This window comes from Platalea leucorodia (assembly GCF_965183815.1).
Source record: "Platalea leucorodia genome assembly, chromosome: 21".
In the NCBI taxonomy this organism is placed as follows: domain Eukaryota; kingdom Metazoa; phylum Chordata; class Aves; order Pelecaniformes; family Threskiornithidae; genus Platalea; species Platalea leucorodia.
In genome coordinates this window covers 2,941,471-2,959,952 of record NC_138843.1, presented here as the reverse complement: position 1 = coordinate 2,959,952, position 18,482 = coordinate 2,941,471, and the positions used below count along the sequence as shown (strand labels likewise).

Sequence of the window (18,482 nt, the reverse complement as noted above, 5' to 3'; positions counted from 1 at the left end):
GGCGCTCCGGAGCCCCAGGCCACGGCGCTCTCCGCGGGCAGGAGGAGCCTTTTGTTCCCGGCGAGCGCAGCCCGAGTTTCCCCGCCGCCCCGCTCCCGGGCTCGGCTCCCCGGTGCCTCTGGCCGCCGCCCCCGCCGCGTCCCCGCCCCCGGGCCGCCCCCTCCTGGCCCCGGTGCCCGCTCGGCTCCGGCCCCGGCTCTTTGTCTGCGGCTCCCCGCCTGCTCCTGACAGCGTGCACCGGGGGCGGGGGCCGGGCCCCGCACCTCCGCCTCTCGGCCCCGGCCCGCAGCCTGCCCCCGCCCGGCCCCAGATGCGCTGCCAGGCCCCGGCCGGCTCCCGGCTCCAGGCGCCGCTCCTCACCTTCACCATCCTCTCCGCAGCCCTGACAGCCTGGCTCGGCCGGCCTTCCTCCCCGAGGGCTGCTAGGGCATGGGCTCCGCTCCTGCCGAGCCCAGCCAGCCCCGGCAGCCCACCTGCCCGGGCCCCGCGCCCTCCTCTCGCCTCCCTGAGGGAGCCGCCGCCTGACGCAGACGCCAGCGCTGCAGACGCTGAGGATCCTACAGGTCCCATCAGCCCGGACCAGGGCACAGCACCCCCGGCACGGTCCCATTAACTGAGCCTTTGTACGCCGAAGCACTCCGCTGAGCGCTGCCAAAGAACCGCTTTCCAACTCAAAAATTCAACGCCAGGACGGACGCTCCTCCGTCCCCCCCATCCCTAGGCCCTGACCGATCCAGCTCCATCCACCTCCATCCCTGTCCCAGCCCGTGGCTGCGGGGGCTTGAGACAGGAGGGGGAGCTCTCACCGCGCCAGCCTGAAGGAGAGGGCGCAGCCTAAGAGCAGAGCTTGCACACACCAGGGAAAAGCACGTCCGCAGCCCCAGCAGAGACTCGAGGTGACGAACAGATGCCGTGTCTCGCAGCGATGGATTAAATGCTGCACATAGATACCAAGGAATGATTTCTCCAATCCTTGCCGGAGACAACCCAGGCAAACCAGGATCCCAGATGTGCTTCAACAGAGCTGAACTCTCCCCCAGGAATAAATGAAAACCCTCAACGCAGGTAGTTTGAATCATATTTTTTCCCCCAACACTACACACCTGGCTTAAGGTAAACTACTAGGAAAACAGAAAAAAATTATAATATACGATTTTTTTTCCCTAGGTTAGCTCTGTTATTTCAACCTCAGTTCCATTTCTTCTAAAAATCACTGATACGGAGCCCAGCATTTTATTTAGCAAAAATACAGATTTGTATCCAAAAGTCAGCTCGACAGTATACCAAAGGCCCTTTCTTCTAGCTTCTGACAGGAAAAACAGCAAATCAAGTTGCTAAAGCTGCTAAACTTCTAAAATTATTTTTCTCCCTCTTAAAATTACTTCAGTCACCATATATTTCAGCAGTGTCATGACTAGCTAACACATTTTCTGCAAGTCAGTCCATTCCCTGAAAACACAAAGTCATCAAAAGGAGTGCGGTTTTCCTGACTCCGTCAGCAACAGGACTCCAGAAGCCCATCAGTCCACAGCCAGGAGAGCAACAAAACGGTGCCTAAATTCTTCTCTCGTTTGAAACTTATACTAATTTTAATATGACTTCTCTTAAAAAAAAAAATAACATCATTGATTCAGTAGCTCTTTGGTAAGTTCAGATTATCTTCAGTAATGGATAACTGCCAGGTGTGGCTACATTTTCCTACTTAAACCTATCTTAAACCAGCATTGTCTTATTTTTGTGGAAAGTCATAGTAAGTCTAGAAGAAGAGGGAACAGATTTTGTCAAAAAAAAAAAAAAGAAAAAGAAAAGCTAGGCTAGGGCTTTAAAAAGTATACCTCACCTGAAAATTCTTTATACCAGACAACTTAAACAAGAGTCTCAAATCCAAAGGAGACTGTATTTTGCAAAGGTCATTACAGTTTTTAGGACTGGACAGAGCAGTTAAAATCATAGCCAAGCAAGCTTACAAGGTTTTAAAGAAATCACCTCTTTACCCCACTCTTACTACATCAACAATCCTTTAGTAACGTTTGTCTACAGATCCCGGTTTAAGACTTGCCCTAATTGTCAGGACCAGGGCGGCGAACTGAAGGAGTTTTGTTCAATACAATAAGAACATCAGAATTCTGCTCTCCCTACCGAACCAGAAGTTTCTAAAGATTGTTCACCACCTTGGGAAAGGTTATTTTTATTCATTTTTAATGGGATTTTTCTAGCTACAGCTCATCTGTGGGAGGAGTTGCAGAATGCCTTGGAGCAGCTTTCAGCTTTTAGTATTATGTAAGCTGAATCCATTTTGCTTGCTGCGGTGCTATTTAAGCACAACTGCTCCTCTCTTGCTCACTTCATTGCTCATGTATCTTCACATGACAAAACAACGCTACGAGAGCTACCAAGGGACTCTTTTGTTTGCCCCAAATTGAAGACACGTGCAAGAAAGCATGAAGTAAAAAAAGAGGCCCTCCTAACACATCTTTTCTCTCCATCTTTAAAGCACAGAGGTTTTTTCCTCTGATCTCCCATTCCTCAGAAACGTATACTTGCACCCAAAGGGTACCACCCTTCTTGTACTAAGACTTGTATTAGCTACGTACTAGCTTGTCCTGGCTGTGATGGTCAAGGATAGAAGTGAGGCAGTATCTCTAAGAATAGGCAATATATTTTGACAGATTATGTTAATTAAGACACGAACACGAACATGATTATGTTACGTTAAGACACGAACACTCTCCACAAACCTTGCACTGGTATTCTTTGGGGTGATGTCACTTCAACTGACATTACACTGCTTTTACATGGCATTAAATATAATGCCCGCCCTTCAGATTTTTTCTGAGCTGTATTCTTCTACAAATGTTTTGCTCGACCATTAGTTTTATCTTTCTTCACGCTAAACGCAACTACGGCACACTTGAGATCAACATTGACTTGCACCAACTCTGTCAAACCTAGGCTGCGCTTCAAACAGTTTACAACACTCTTAATAAAATAATTCTGTTTTATAACACAGCTTGGCCTTTGAAACTTAACTAGAACTAGCTGGATTCTCTAAATTTAAGAGTGGATTCTTCCTTACTGCTGCATTCTCCCTCAGTTTATTCAAACTCATTCAAACTCTAGAACCATAGAGATCATTTCCCAAGCAAACCAGCCAGGCTTTACAAGAAGCAACTTTTTAATAAATACATTAAAGTGGGATTTTTTTTTTTTTTTTTAATTGAGACAAACCAAAAGATGCAAAGATAAAGCAAAATCTGGTCATTCCAAATTCTTTTTCAGCTTCATCATTTTCTCAGATACACCCACAGAACTCTGTACGCCTCCGTATTTTCCTGCCTGCAAAGCAGCAATACTAATGCCAGCCTCCTTCCTAAGGGTAACGTTTAACAGCACGTTGGAATCCTTTGATTAAAGACAATAAGGAGGCAAAATGAAAATGAAGCACCTCTGCTGTTCTCATGGTATAGCAGCCTGTAACTGATGTACAATACCTCACCAATCAAAACAATGATTTTGATAACAGCCCTGTGGAGATCAGGTATGCTTTGGGTGAAACACCATCATGCTTCCAAAAAAGTCATTATCTCTACACCTAATCAATACCTCTCTATAGAGCAGACCACAAATGGTCCCTTACAGACTCATGCCTGCGATCTGTGGGGTAGGTACCAAAAAACCCCAAAGTGCCACTAAACGTCCACTCTGTAGTCACCCACGCTTCACCTTTGAAACAGCTCTGGGTATGGACTTCGAAGAAGCAACACGATTCAGCAATGAATTGATGAATGCAGCAGAGTACGCTTCTAAAACAGAGCTCCATCATCTTCAGCATAATGCTGTAATATTTTTAAACACAAAACAGTGTATTTCCACATTTCAGAAATCACAGCCAGAAATTATGATTATGCGGAGTATAGTCCTTTTAAAACATTGTTAACTTTTTTTAAAGGAGAGACTTCTTCCAAATTGAAGAATTTCTATTTGATATTCACTGACTACAACAAATACCAGGCAATTACAGTCTCTAAAGACTGCAAACCATCTTCTAATTATGAAAGTATGTGCAATCCTGTAAATAAGGCTAGAATCAGCTTGGTCAGAAAAAAAAAGGAGGCTTTAGATATCATTTCAATCTATTTAGTTACTGAAATGGAATTTTCTGTGCCTGCCAAAATGAATCCTATTCAGTGTGATGCAACAGGTGTTGGAATTCCAGCAGCCGCCTGCAACCCACATCTGGTAATAGTTAGGAGTTTAAAGGAAGTTCTGTAAGAACTGCTTATGTATAAAAACTATTCATCAGTCAAATCTATGGGCCATATTCACCCACCGCTTGCACTGTGCATAGTTCAGATTTTTATTTCGTTTACAAAAAATGTAATTCTGCTTCTCATGAAATTTTAGGAATCTCAGGCAGTTGTCCAGGTTGAAAGCGTGTGGGGGATTGGTACGGCTATACTAGTGTGTCAGAAAGGTGAGGGAGGGACTGCAGCTTATAGAAGAAGGCGTGAATACATCTACATTGGTTCTGACTAGATCTAATTTATATCCTGACTACTTCTACATTCTCCTCGTCGTTACTCTGCAGAACAAAGAATTCCCCCCTCTGCCATGTCCCATCTACCTAGTAAATAAGCTACACGCAATGTTAAAATTACCAGACAGGTATTTGTCAAACAAAAAATAAGCGTTAACACTGAGCTCTAAATAATACTAATTCTTGAGTACCGCTACTCTCAGCTGTGCCTCCTTTTGATTCTTCCCCCCTTGGTTACAAAACTCAAATCAGTAAGACTACTCACAAGAACCAAGTGGTAGGATCACGCCCTTAATAATTAGCCCTTGTTAACGGCCTCAGCCTGAGTGTTATCATGCTAACTTGTCACAGAGGTGACCAGACCTAGAGACACAGGAGGTAATACTCACGTAAAGATTTTGAGAGTACAGTGTAAATTGTGCACATAAGAAAAGATGCCGCAGTAAAAACAAGACTACTAATTATTTAGTTCTGCATTACGTCCTGTACGCACTAGATTTCAGTAGAAGATAGGTGGGAAAAAAAAAATAAAAAACAATGGACAAGTCATCAGCTTTAGGGAAGCCAGAATCATTTGTCCCTCCTTCCCAGTGGAAAAGCATTCGCGTCAGTCATTACATACCGCCAGACAAGAATAAGGTCTTAGTTAATTTTTACAGCATTATATTAATGGTAAAAAACCCACACCCATTTCTTTAACTCCCAGTTTTGTTTTCCTTTTGTGTTTCCGTGACAGCTTCCTTTCTGTTAGCCAAACATAGATATCTAATGTAGAAACTGATAACTGCAAAATAAGCGTCCTATTGGCTTTGCCATACTACTGCAAGCTTACCAGCAATGAGGATCATGTCTTTTTACAGAAACTACAACATCAGTCCAGACACAGAGTGGTAGAAACAAAACTGATCCTGCCTCCTGGGAATACAAACATCTCTAGAACAAAATTACAAGGAAAGATTAATTAAAGAGCACATTCAAAATAAGAATATAATCTGAGTAGCATATAACAACAGAATAATCGAGAATATAATTATTAAATAGTTCTGTCAAAGATGCCTATTAATCATCTACAGAACAGGACAAGCTGACCTTTGAGTAGTATAACATTTTAATTCCTGACAAAATGACTGAAATAGTACTAAGAAATCATTAATATGGGCAGATGCTGATTTTGAACAGAAACAGAGCACTGTGCTTAATCAGAAGTGGCTGTCTAAGACATTTAGTAAGAAATTACTTCCCAGTTTTCTACTCAGCCTCTACATATGACTGATGTAATAGAAGTTCGTGCATAGTCTTGTGTTTGGCGGAAGTTTTATATATAAATAAGGGATCTAGAGAGGTTGTGAAGTCTCCACACTTAAGAGTTACACAAAATTCAGCTGGACACCTTTATAACTAGGACTGGGTAGAGGTGTCCTTTTATCATACAAATAGCATTTATTTGAGAAATTGGATTGTGTTCAGTTAGGTGAAAACAAAGTTCTCAAGACAAAAAAAGGTAGCAAGAAAGGGTTAAGGGCTCTCACCACCTCTGGGTACTGCCTACCCCGATGCTATACTGACCCTGTCCGTAATACACTGAAGTTGTGTAAGTGTACTAGCACCGCTCTAGAGTCAAGCTGGGTTTAGCTGGGGGTCCGTGCCGCGCTCCTGTAGTTACTTGTTTACCATTTCAGTTACTGAAATACTGTCTAAAAAGTTCTGAAGAAATACACAACAAAGCCCGAGTGCCAAATGGATTAAGTGCCACAGACAGAATATCTTTTTGGGTAGTAGTCCTGAAAACTCTGCTGTTCAATCAGCTGTTTAACTTCCCACATCCACATGCAGTAGATATTAAAACAAGGAATTAAGCTTTGATATCCTATAGGCCATCTCCAAACACACGTTATCTACATAAACAACAAATTAGTTATGTCTTAAGAGGCAAATTGGTTTTGCCTCCCAAATATATTAAATTTAAGATCTTGAAATAGCAGGAAACTTGATAGGTCTTGCATATACATTAACACAGAAATATTTTAAAAGAAACTGATCAGAGGCATTTGAGACTACTCTGCAAACCTAGTCCTCCATCCTTGTGCTTGCTTTACAGACCACACACAAATGCAGCAGAAGAAACAACCTAAAATCATTTCTGTGAGTTGAACAGGAATGCTCGCATAATCACTGGAAACGCTCTTAATTGGTGTGGCCCAGTGGTGCATTTCAGAGCTGTTAGATCCTCTGCTGCTCTGGAACTCTTTTCATGTCCTGGCAATCACAGTCCAGCCAGCAGTTTGTTTATCATATTCAGTATGAGTTTCCGGATCTCCAACAAAGTGGTATTTACTCCGAGGCAGTGAAGACTGCAGTAATCCAATAAGTTCTCATTAGCCTAAAATGCAGAAACATCTGCTGGGGTCATGAGCTGCTTACTTGCTGTTGATGAGCAGAGGATCAGCTCCATTTGAAGCCAGTGTGAACAAAGAACTGTAGGGTTGGGGGGGAGTGGTGAAGAGACAAACGGGCCTCGATTACCTCCTGGGCTGCAGGTCCACTATAGCGCACCACGGGCAAAGAGGGATGCTCCCTTCCGGTGACCCCCGGTGACCCTGTCGCAGAGAGCACAGGAATTACAGCAAAAAATGCTTTGACTCAGCCCTCCTGAGCTGAGGTGGTCAAAACAGTCAGGCAACACCAGTGTAACTGAAGAGAATGCGGTCAGAGCTCCCCAAGAAACACCAGAATGCAAGCAGGGCAATCTGTGCAGTGCAAGCCCAGCTTAAAATTCTCTTTGCCAATTGCTTTTTAGACAATTAAGAGAATTTTGCAGGGGATGAGTACTTAGATTTCTGTGCTCCTCCCTTCCCCCCCAGGCTCTCAGACATAGCTGGCTCGTTTCACAGTTGCTTTCTGGTTTTGGAAGACAAAAAAAGCCCCCCCTCTCCAAAAAAACCGCCACCTTAGGACGCATGAATGTTAACAATTGGTCAGTATGAACTTCTGGCCTAAAAGATGAATACACAGGTAATAAGTACGGCACAAGTTCATACAGAACATAAATCTACATTGATACAAGTTACAGAAAGGAGAACGCTCTTAATTCTAGGTTAAAAACAAAACAAAACCCAAAGAAACTGATAACCTGAATAAAAGGAGCCCTTAAGTTGTTTAGGACTCCAAGCGGATTCAGAGCACGTGTCCTTGTCAGAAAATAAGTGGAAAATACAAAGTAAGTGGTGTCACATCTGTTTAGCTCCTGCTCCAGTGATTCTGCAGTTCTTTGTTGTTGTTTGTACAGTGTTAAATATGACAGCATCTAATGTCTGTCGCTATTTCAAGGTGGAGGAGCGTAAAACACTTCTGCAAAGAGCCAAAACAGAACCACTTAGAAAGAACATTCAGAAAAATCAAGATGAAAAAATCTCGATTCAAAACAATTTAAAACCCTTTCCTGGAGAGGCTGAGCTACTTTATCTAACACTTGTTCTCCCATTTGTCCAAAGAATTACACAAGTGCTCAATTTAAGGAAAAGAACGGCCAGAATGCTCAAATCAATGCCTGCGATTCTTCTGAAACAATGAGCGCACATCCCCAAGCACTTTATTGTTTTGTACACGCAGTTGGCCTTTAGCTCCAGGACTCCCACTTTGCCTTAGGCTTGTTGTATAGATAATGACTGCCACCTGCAGCAGCAAGGATGAACTACTTCCCCAAAAGATTTAGAGCCTTTAATTGTGATCACAGCAAGCAGAATCTTTCTCCGCCACCCTTCTTCAGGGAAAAGAACTAATAGCGTTCTACTTCACTTTGTAGTAAAGGTTTGTATTGCTGTCTGTTGCTCAAGTAACATTTGGGGGTGTATATATACAGACACACACTAGTATCTCCATGGTAGAAAGTCACTTGACTGAAGAGGATGGGTCTAATTTAAAAGCATTTCTTAAAAAAAAATTTTTTTTTTGTAGACCAGCAATGAGGTCTACCATCAAGAAAACCTAGGAAAGACATTCTGACTTGTGTCTGTGCAGAGAACAATTATCAAGACATTACAGACTTGATTTTCATTTCATCCCTCCCCCTCATATTTAAGAAGACGCCTCTTAACTTTCCACGTCTCGGAATGACACACGTACAATAAGCAGGTTAAAGGCATGAGGAGGAACATCCCAGCAATTATTCAAACCTAGGAAGAACAGTTGTTTGACAAGCAGTTTTATCATGTAGGAGCCTTTCTACCATGATCTCCATCCACCAAAAATAAAGAGATTACTAATTTGCAGCTAACCTACGACTCGATTGCTTAGCAAAGTTCCCCATCCAGCGGCCAGCTCGGTAGGTGCAGCTCATGTTCCTGGCTCAGAGCGCGATCCCGCTGCGTGCAGCCCCAGTGACGCACACAGGTGAACTATTAGGTGCAGTTCATCTAACATGTTTGAGGAAAAAGAAGCAACAGATGAGTATCTTAAAACAACTCCTTGCTCTCCTACTGGCTCATGGATAAGCTGCTGCGAAAAAAATGACACTGATATTATATACAAGGATGGTCTTAATAGTTTGTTATATATTGACTTCTCATCCAGCGCACTGCACGTCTTACTGATCCAGTTACTAGCGTTTAATTTACTCCTGATTTTTAATAAAAGGAGACAAGAATCTAGTTAGACCCTTAGTAATACCAGGAAGAAAGCCTGAATAGCACTTTAAGGAGTGCAAGGAGAATGCTCCAAGTATTTTTTAAGCAGGCCTCTCGTGGTTTAACCCCAGTCAGCAACTAAGCACCACACAGCCGCTCACTCACCGTCCCCCTCCCGGTGGGATGGGGGAGAGAATCGGAAGGGGAAAAGTAAGAAAACTCGTGGGTTGAGATAAGAACAGTTTAATAATTGAAATAAAATAAAATCATAATAATAATATTGTTGTGAAAAGGAAAACAACAACAACAAAGAGAGGAACAAAACCCAGGAAAAACAAGTGATGCAACCGCTCACCACCTGCCGACTGATGCCAAGCCGGTCCCCAAGCAGTGATCGCTGCCCCCCAGCCAACTCAGTTCATATACTGGGCCCCCAGTTCACATACTGGCATGATGTCATGTGGTATGGAATAGCCCTTGGGCCAGTCTGGGCCAGCTGTCCTGGCTGTGCCCCCTCCCAGCTTCTTGTGCACCGGGCAGAGCAGGGGAAGCTGAAAAGTCCTTGACTGGTGTAAGCACTACTTAGCAACAACTAAAACCTCACTGCGTCATCAACATTATTCTCATCCTAAATCCAAACCATGGCACTACACCAGCTACTAGGAAGAAAATGAACTCTATCCCAGCTGAAACCAGGACAAGGCCAAAAAGCTTTACAGACACAGCTTAAGCCAGAAACCACTATGCAGACAATACAAAGCAAAAAAATTTGAAAAACCATCACAGAAAGAGGTTCCACAGGTGAAAAACACAGGATACAGCATGTCTTTCAGAGAGAAATGCATTCCGTGTATAAAAATGGGAAGCACGTTGAACAAACCTGTCACATCTGGCGTGTATGTTCGTAACAGAGCACACACTTTCTCAGGCACTTACTCAGTAGTGAGGTGTGAGGTTTCTCTCCACATTCACACTCTTTTGGCCTCAGCACTTTGGGTGCCAGTAGGTCTTGGCTTGCCATTGGGACTGGTTAGGGCCTACAAGTCCATCACTGCATATATTGTGCAGTATTAGCCCTATGTAAGCCCAGATGGAAACAAAAGCTTCTATAGGAGATCAGTGAAGATATTCAAACATGAAGGCTATTGATATAGGAGTGGAAAATAGTCTTTATTATTAAAAAGAATAAATAAAGTCCTTAAAAAGAAGGTGTCAGGTTAACACAAAAGCATTTATGATTTTAATAATTTGTTCCCAAGACAATTAGGCAATAAGTTACTGAAACTTTTCACTTGTTACAAGTGACCAGGCTCCTTCCAAGCATCAGCCTCATTACTTGCTACCCACGTAGCTTTTCCTCTCAGCAAATCCAGAAATAAGGGACAATTAAGAGTTCCTCCGGAAGCTGTTCCCGAGCGACCAATGATCATGCTGTACATTCCTACAGATCCTCCTGATGAGATCAGCAAATGCACAGCACCACATGCACAATTTCACATCTACATTCTGATACGTTGCCCTCTAAGGAACACGACTTTGGAAAGAGATGCAAATCAGCACACTTGAAGCCAGTTCCAAGAAAGTAAACTGAGAAGTTTAAGAATACATAGGTCTTATTTGCTAAGAATAACATTTCTTATTATTTACCTTTCAGTATTGTCAAGGCAGAAAGTGATGAGAAAGGTGTCACAGAAATTCATGTCAAAAAAAAAAAAAAAAAGAAGGATGTCTCCTTATGGGACAGCATGCAGAAGAAAACTGTTTCTTATATTAGTAAGCATAAATGCTGCTGGTTTCATATTCTGGTATAACTGAAAATTTGGACAAGTTATATGTTCATACAAGAAGTAAAGAGATAACAAGTCTGCTGGCATTGATTTAGTACCTACCCTTCATAAAACAATACACAATCTTAGTTGAAGTACCAGCGTTTCACAACATCTAGTCCGTGATTCTCTTCACATATTCTCTGGTTATGCAGAGAAACTTCTTTACTAACTTGAAACGACAGGTTCTGCACTTGTGTGAAGCTCCTGGAACAAATTAAGCAAGCTACATCAGTTACTCTGGAGGATAACAACTTCTGCTTAACCCCAAAGGCTACGCGCCTGGACATTCACATCATCCTCCTACCATGCAGCCACCAGAAGAAAAAAAAAAAAAGGTAATGTGAATTTTCTGCCCAAAGGCTAGAATTTGGAGGAGAGGAGGGGCAGTTTGCAGGAGGGGGCGATGCGTGGCTTTATGGTCTAAGATTTTAGCTGTAATCTCTTCTGGGGAAATGAAGGAAGGAAAGGAAATCTATCATGTTTTCCCTCTTCCTCATGCTCTTAGTGATACTTTGTTGAGACAATACTCGAGGAAAAAACCTTTTCTGTGCTCCCTGTAGCTCCTGATAGATAGATTCGTATGGTTATTATTTGAGACATAGTGCTACCAGTTCACTTTTCTGTCTCCTGGAGTTCTCCACTCTCCTACGTATTTGCACTTTACCAGGGCTATTCTTGCTCACTGCAATTCTCAGCTAAAGTGTCAATGACACAATTCATTTAGAATACACAAAAAACCCCAAGCATATTTACTCTGACTGTAGGTAGGGTAGGGACAGAAATACAGATGTTTGCTCCAAACAGAATTAAACTTAGTCCTACTATCCCCTCAATTAATCCTCCTCCCGTATACATTCTGGATATATTCTGGTGAGATCTATAGATTTTTCCTCTGAATATTTAGCCAACAAGGCTTTTCACCTGATTGTTGTAAATACCTTTGAAGCTCTTTATCCAGTTTCTGAGACACTTCTTTAAGCTCTTTCAGTCCGCTAAATGCTTTTGCACTTTCTTCTGAGTGGCTTGGCATAACTTCTGCCAGAAGTTCCTGTGTGATAGTTAACTGCTTTCGCAGTTCATCTACAATACGAGATGTTAAAATATTATTCAAAAATGCATGCAGCGACATCAGTTACTACAAGATTACTTAATAGCTGGAGTAACCACAGAGACAGGGGACCTAGATGATGGAGAACTACTGTTTGTTCAGCTTTCACAAACACACCATGAGAAAACCGTGAAAGCCAAATTATTTTTAGCTATGAAGACTAATACCAGCAACAGGCTATGAAAATTGCTAATCCAGCTCTCATTTGGAGTATGTCCAAGATTTCTTACAAGACAAATGCAAGAGAAAAAACAAGTTTTAAAACATCCAAAATTCCCCAGCCAGTTACATATATTGCTATTGGCATGTACCCCCAACATGAAATTTATCCAGTCCTTTCCTTTAGCATTCACAAACCAAAAAAACATATTTATTTCCTTTCAAGCCTTCTTACAAGCATTCTAAGATCTTCTATAAACCTTTTCCATTTGTTTTAAAGTGTAAGATTACTGTAAATCCTTTGAGACTCTTGTTTCTTGCAGACCAGCAGTTTAAAAATGTAACTTTTTGTCCAGACTTCAATACAAAACACAAGTACTAGTTTAGGTTGGACTCGATGATGTTAAGGGTCTTTTCCAACCTTAATGATTCTATGATTAAACAAACATTCTCTGATTCAAGACATCACACGACATATTTAAGCTCTAGTTCTACAGGAAACATGAGCAAGTCTACCCGTGTGACTTCATCCCTCAAACACAGAAACAAAAAGAGATCACAGTATTTCTACAACTCTACAACTTCTTTACCCATTAAGAACAAGGAAGGAGGAGGAATGCCACGAATACAGTTAAAAGATACAGAAACTTGCTAAAGAAAGTGTATGTGAAGACTGCCCTAGTTTAGAAAGTTAATTTTTTTCCTGCTGCAGGATAAAAAAACTTGTTCAAGTGCAGTTTAGTGGTTAAACGGAGACAAGAATTATTCATAGCAAAACATGTGACTAATGCTGCAGCCCAGTGCCCATACAAGCTCTAAGAGCATACAAAATTCCTCCAGCGGCCACAGATAGATCTAGCAATAACAATATAAGAATTTTAGCATACCAAAAGAACACGATTTCTGAAAGTAAAGTTGATGAATCAAATTTTCATACCAAGGTATGTTAGCATATCTCCTTCTATGTGAATGTTCTTTATGGGTAATTCATGCCTAGTGGCATCCAGGGAAACTGCAAAGCTTTTATATTGCTCTTTAAACTGCTCACAAACAGGAACAAGGGAAGAAAGTACTTCCATCTGAAAAAGACACATGACGAACCAACACTTCTTCAAAAGCAGCCATTTTGTTATTACAGACCTGGCTCACTACAGAAAAATAATTTATAAAAAAAACCCCAAATACCGCTCTGAAATGCTCATTGACAGAGGAATTCAAGAAGTTTGTGGTACGATACTCCTACCATGCTGTTTAATAGGTTTTCTTCTACCACCTCAAAATACCTAGGTCAATACCAGTTTCTTTGTTACTGTAGCTCAGAGGTATTAGCAACACAGCAGGCAAAGTGTTTTATATTTGATGCTTTGACTGTAGTTAACAGTGTATTCTCCAAAAGACAAGTCTTTTTTAATTCTTGCAATGCATATTTGTTAAAAGCAAACATAGGTTCAGTTTTGAAAATTAATTACTCAAAAATTAATTATTCATTAGAAACTTGCCTCCTTACAAGCAGGCCAGAACTATTGCTGTCTAACATCTAAAAATAAGACAAATAAAGAACAGAAGATGTTTGCTTTTCATTTAGGGTTAGCATCTCAGCTCTAGCCATAACTGTAATTGCATAACCGCAAGATGTTCGCATAGTTTTAAGATACCTGCATCTCCTGTGCATCAACTGTAAACTGCTCTGGCAACCAGGGCACTTTTGCTGCCCCTTGCTTAATAGCTATAACTTCTCTTTCCTGCCTAACCACAAGGGACAACAAAAACGTGACAAAGGCATTTGCTTAGGTTACTAGAGAGCATAACATGCCACAACAGGAAGAATATATTTATTTTAAGATGCATAAAATTGTACCCCAGCAGGCCACAGAAGCAGAGAAATCTTCTCTGGATACAAGACTGCTTCGTAAGTGAGCCTGTTTAAATATAGCATATTTATATTAATTTTTATATATATATAATATATATAAAATATAATTTATATTAAATATAGCATAAAACCTACCTGTTTGTCTAACGCATCATCAAGTTTCTGCTCTCTCTCTTTGAGTAGAATTTCACGCTTCAACTCACAGAGCTTCTTCTGTTGTCTCTCCTTTTCCTCACACAACATTAACAAGTTTTGTTCTGCTTTTTCCTCCAGCTCAGCAAGATTTTTTCCTGCCTATTACATCCAAAAAACATTCAGAACTAAAGTAATGCTACATCTAAGTAATGAACATATTCTGAATGAACAAATGCAAGCCTCAGACCAGGTCAAAGAGCTTCAATTAATGAATCAGAGACCTCATGCAATAAGCACAGTACATTAGAGTTAAACTCCCCCTCCACCTTCTTCCCTTGCCCCCACTAATATTTTTCGTAAAGGAAAAATATACATATACAGCATTGAGTAAACCAAGAACAAAGTCACTGCTACAACCTTGAATTCCAAACACTCTCACTCATGGTTTTCTCAAAAGTTCTACATACTCCTACACTTCATGAGGAACCAGCATCAGCTTACTAAGCTGGCACTGAATTTACTCTAAGAGAGTTTTCAAAGCAAGTCATACAGTTTTACAATCATAAACATATAAAGCCACAAAAATCTAACTTTTACATATCAGAAAGCATAGACAAGAAAAACAATTCCTCGATATCAAGTCCTTCTATCTGGAACACCAAATACTTGACTGACACTCACCTTTACTCTTAGGTAAGTTAAAAGCAGTGTCTGAGATTCCAGCTCTTTCATCAGAGCATCAGCATCATTTTCCTTCAGAAAAGAAAAGAATATAGTAGATCCATTTTGGTATTTAAACAATTATTTTTTCAATATCCAAATAAATTACAGAAAGTCCAATTTGTGCCTGGAATCATCATCATCATCAACAGTCAGCTCAATGAAAAAAGTCTGGGTTTTTAAACAATGCATGTTAATTAAATATATCTCTTTGTTCCACCACTTTTTATAACGCTGTCAGCAGATTTTCGTAACACTGGTAGAGAACTTGAAGCTTCAGTGCTATATTGAATGAGATTCCTAAATAAGGCACTTCAAATTAGGTTGAATCAATGTTAGTTTTCCAAGCAAAAAAATATTTAGAGAGATTTAGTCAGAAAATATGTAAAGATAACATGATTTAATGAAAAAGTATGGACAGGAATGTAAAAAGAATTGACTTGAGGACTTGACTCTGCTACAATTGGAGCAGAGTCTTTACCACAAGAAACAGAAGCAAAGCTTCGGTCATTGTTGAGACATCTGATAAAAAAACCAGACATTGCTAGCAATAGAACAGACTTATCCTGTGACTTCTGCCAGAAGGCTTTAGATCATGTCAGGACCTCAAAGTTATCATCAAGATTAAGGATAAACAGAAAATCTTCATTTCACATATTTCAAAATGAATATGCTTAACAAATGAAAGCAGCGAGACTCACCGTTTCTTCGGGTTTTTGACTTGTCCCTGTATTTCCTTTGCAAGCAGAGTCTGAAGCAGGAGTCTGTTTGCGGACAGTTTTATCTGTATCACAACAGAAAAGTTATTGCTCTCTTCTACCAAAGTATATAGGGTGGGTCAACATACCATCAGGTTCTTCAAAGGCAAAGATAACTTCAAAATCATTATGTGTACCAGTAAAGAAGGCTTGTGCTCTATTTCTGGCTCTGATGATACTCATGAGAAGATGTGTATCGCATGAGCATTTAGGTCTAAGTGCCAATTGCAGATAGATGTGATAAAATTTTCAGAAGGGCGGATATCTAACACCCATAGGAACAAAGACTTGAGAGTACTTTGTTCTTTAATATTTGATCTTAAACAAAAAGAACAGGGCACCCAAAAGATACTAAAAATCGAGAGGTTAATTTAAACCCTGAAGGTCTTAATACCTCTGCTTAAAGACACTTGAAATAACATTCACCTTATTTCACAAAATCCTTTCGTGTCTATAGAAAAATACAAGGGTTACTTATCATCAAGTTCCTGCATGTACGTTAAAAATAATAAAACAAGAAATGGAGTATGAGTAGAAGTTTACCATTAATAGCTGAAAGATCAAGGTCCGGTGGACTGGCTTTATCTTCATCTAATAAAGTGGACTGCAAGTCACCTTTCTCAAAACTACTCTGATTTAATGAGCTAGAGACAACACCTGTAGAAAGAAGCTGTTATCAAACTAAAAGAATTAGAGCAGATTCTGCACAAGTTCACAATATATATGCTTTCACTAATATGTGGTTACCTTACACAAACTTTTACATATTTACTTATAATACACCATTTGTATACTCCCTAATTTACCTAGAGATAAGGTAGTTCAGAATGTTACCTTCTGAAACATTTCACAGTTCAACAACAACGCTCAGATGTGAAAAGAGAATAATGTTATTTCCTCGGGATTTTCAAGTCAAGTTAAGGTCTTACCAGAAAACTCTTTTGCAATTCTTGCAAAAGAAATAAAAATGGACTGGTTTGCAGACAGGGATTTTCAGTCATTTACACTGGGTTTATTAAAAAGATTAAATAAAAAAAGCAGGGCAATGGTGAGGGCATTGTAAAAGAGCAGTTCAAAGCCTTGTGCAGAAGGCAAGAGATGCTCATTGTAGACAACACAATTACTCAATTAGTTCTCTATCAGAGTGTGCAGACAAGAGTTTAATGCACTTCAGTTTACACCTCTCAATCCCACATCAAGTTTCTTAATTCCCTTTGTATACAGATAATAAGTAGCAGTGATGTAAGTAATACAAAATATCATCTCTTAACAACACTTCAGAGTTGTTAAGAGTTCCACAGGTTGGAAAGACAAATTCACAAAAGAAGAGCTTTTAAATTCTGGTAAAACCTACCAGCAGAAGTTTTACATTGCTGAGGAAGCGATCTTGGTTTAGTTGCAGAAGACAGGTTACCAGTAGATGTTGAAAAGGAATTTGCTGAAGTATCCTGACAATCAAGAAACAGAAAAGACTGAACGTAACCAATAATTACAATCAGGAATATATCTTACGTCCGACTTGAATGCTGACAACAAACAGCTACAATCCCAGGGCGTCTTGGTGCTCTGCAAGTCACCCGACTACAGTCCCAAGTTCCCATCCCAGTCTGCATCTAGTAATACACCAGGATTCCCTCATAACCCCGGCAGAATCATTTTTTGCTTAGGTCCTATTTCCACAAGTCCGAGCCGCCCCTCACACCGTTTCTATCCTTTGGTGAGCGACCCTTCAGCTCAGCAGCGAGGCGTCCAAGTACCTTCTTGGCCTCTTTCTTATCGTACTGCAGGTAGCGAGACTTCACGATTCTTCCCCCTGAAGAAGGAGCAAAGAGAGCTCAGCCGGGCCCGCCGCCGCGCTTCCCGCCTCAGCGACCCGCCGCGCCTCAGTCGGAGCGGCCCCCCCACCCCCCGGCTACCTCTGTGGTTCTTAGACACTTCTCTGTCCGCTGCCGTAGTACTGGAGTCGCTTCCCAGCGCGGACATCCTGCAAAGACAGAGCGGGAGATGACAACGGCACCGGCCTACGAGTGAGGGGACTGGCGGCGAGGCGCCCCCCCTCGCCGCTCACCCCGCCGCCGCCTCAGCCGCCATCCCGTTCGAACCGCCGCGCAGGCGCAGCACCGCCCCCGCGCTCCAGGGGCAGACGAGTCCGCGCGCCCCCTGGCGGCGCGGAGGGATGAAACAAGCCGCCACCGCCGGCCCGCTCCGGACAGGGGGCCTCGCCCAGGGCCGCGGCTGCAGAGGGATGGCTCCCACCCGGGCTGCGCCTGCAGGGGACTGCGGCGCTCCCCTCAGCAGCAGGGTAAAGCGAGAAACGAGGGCATGACTGACACCAAACGCTGTTCTTTCCCCGGGCCTCTGGTGGGAGGTGGCCGCTCTCTGCGGCTTCAGCTGGCGAACCTCAGGAAGGCTACGCTAGGGATCTGCTGCTTCAACGCCCTAACAAATCGCCGGAGGAAGGCAGTGAGCACCAGCAACGCCGCCGCCTCCGCAGCAGGAGAGCTCACAGCGCCGGGAGGCGACACTCCCAGCCGTACGACGGCACTGGGTTCTTTGGTTTTGACAGGAATGCACCCACTCCCGCTTCTCGCCGCAGGGCCCTGCCTCAGAAAGCACCTGGCTCCCGACGAGCGCCCGTTCCCGAGCCGTGCTGGGTGCCGCAGGCGGGGGCGAGGCGGCCGGGCAGAGCCCAGCACCGACCACCGCTACCCCGGGCTACGCTTCCCGCCTCCCGCCTCACA

At 42.2% G+C, this 18,482-nt stretch overlaps 1 protein-coding gene across 5 annotated transcripts; it reads right to left on the bottom strand.

Annotated features, from left to right (window-relative positions):
* Positions 1-5,147: 5,147 nt before the first annotated feature.
* HAUS8 (HAUS augmin like complex subunit 8) lies at positions 5,148-18,477 on the bottom strand. Of its 5 annotated transcripts, none has more exons than XM_082331305.1 (14): positions 18,358-18,477; positions 17,658-17,725; positions 17,499-17,554; positions 17,096-17,189; positions 16,285-16,398; positions 15,685-15,767; positions 14,945-15,016; positions 14,264-14,422; positions 13,193-13,334; positions 11,927-12,068; positions 10,096-11,192; positions 8,812-8,949; positions 7,061-7,134; positions 5,148-6,917 (listed from the first exon to the last, which is right to left on the bottom strand). In XM_082331305.1, exons 2-11 carry the CDS (start codon positions 17,722-17,724, stop codon positions 11,072-11,074), a joined length of 1,050 nt encoding a protein of 349 aa, XP_082187431.1. In that variant the 5' UTR covers position 17,725; positions 18,358-18,477; the 3' UTR covers positions 5,148-6,917; positions 7,061-7,134; positions 8,812-8,949; positions 10,096-11,071. The 5 variants fall into 5 exon arrangements, with proteins under 5 accessions (XP_082187431.1, XP_082187430.1, XP_082187429.1 ...); XM_082331304.1 differs by lacking the exon at positions 18,358-18,477 and having other exon boundaries at positions 10,096-10,301; positions 11,049-11,192; positions 17,658-17,824; XM_082331303.1 differs by lacking the exons at positions 8,812-8,949; positions 18,358-18,477 and having other exon boundaries at positions 17,658-17,824.
* Between the last annotated feature and the right edge of the window lie 5 nt (positions 18,478-18,482).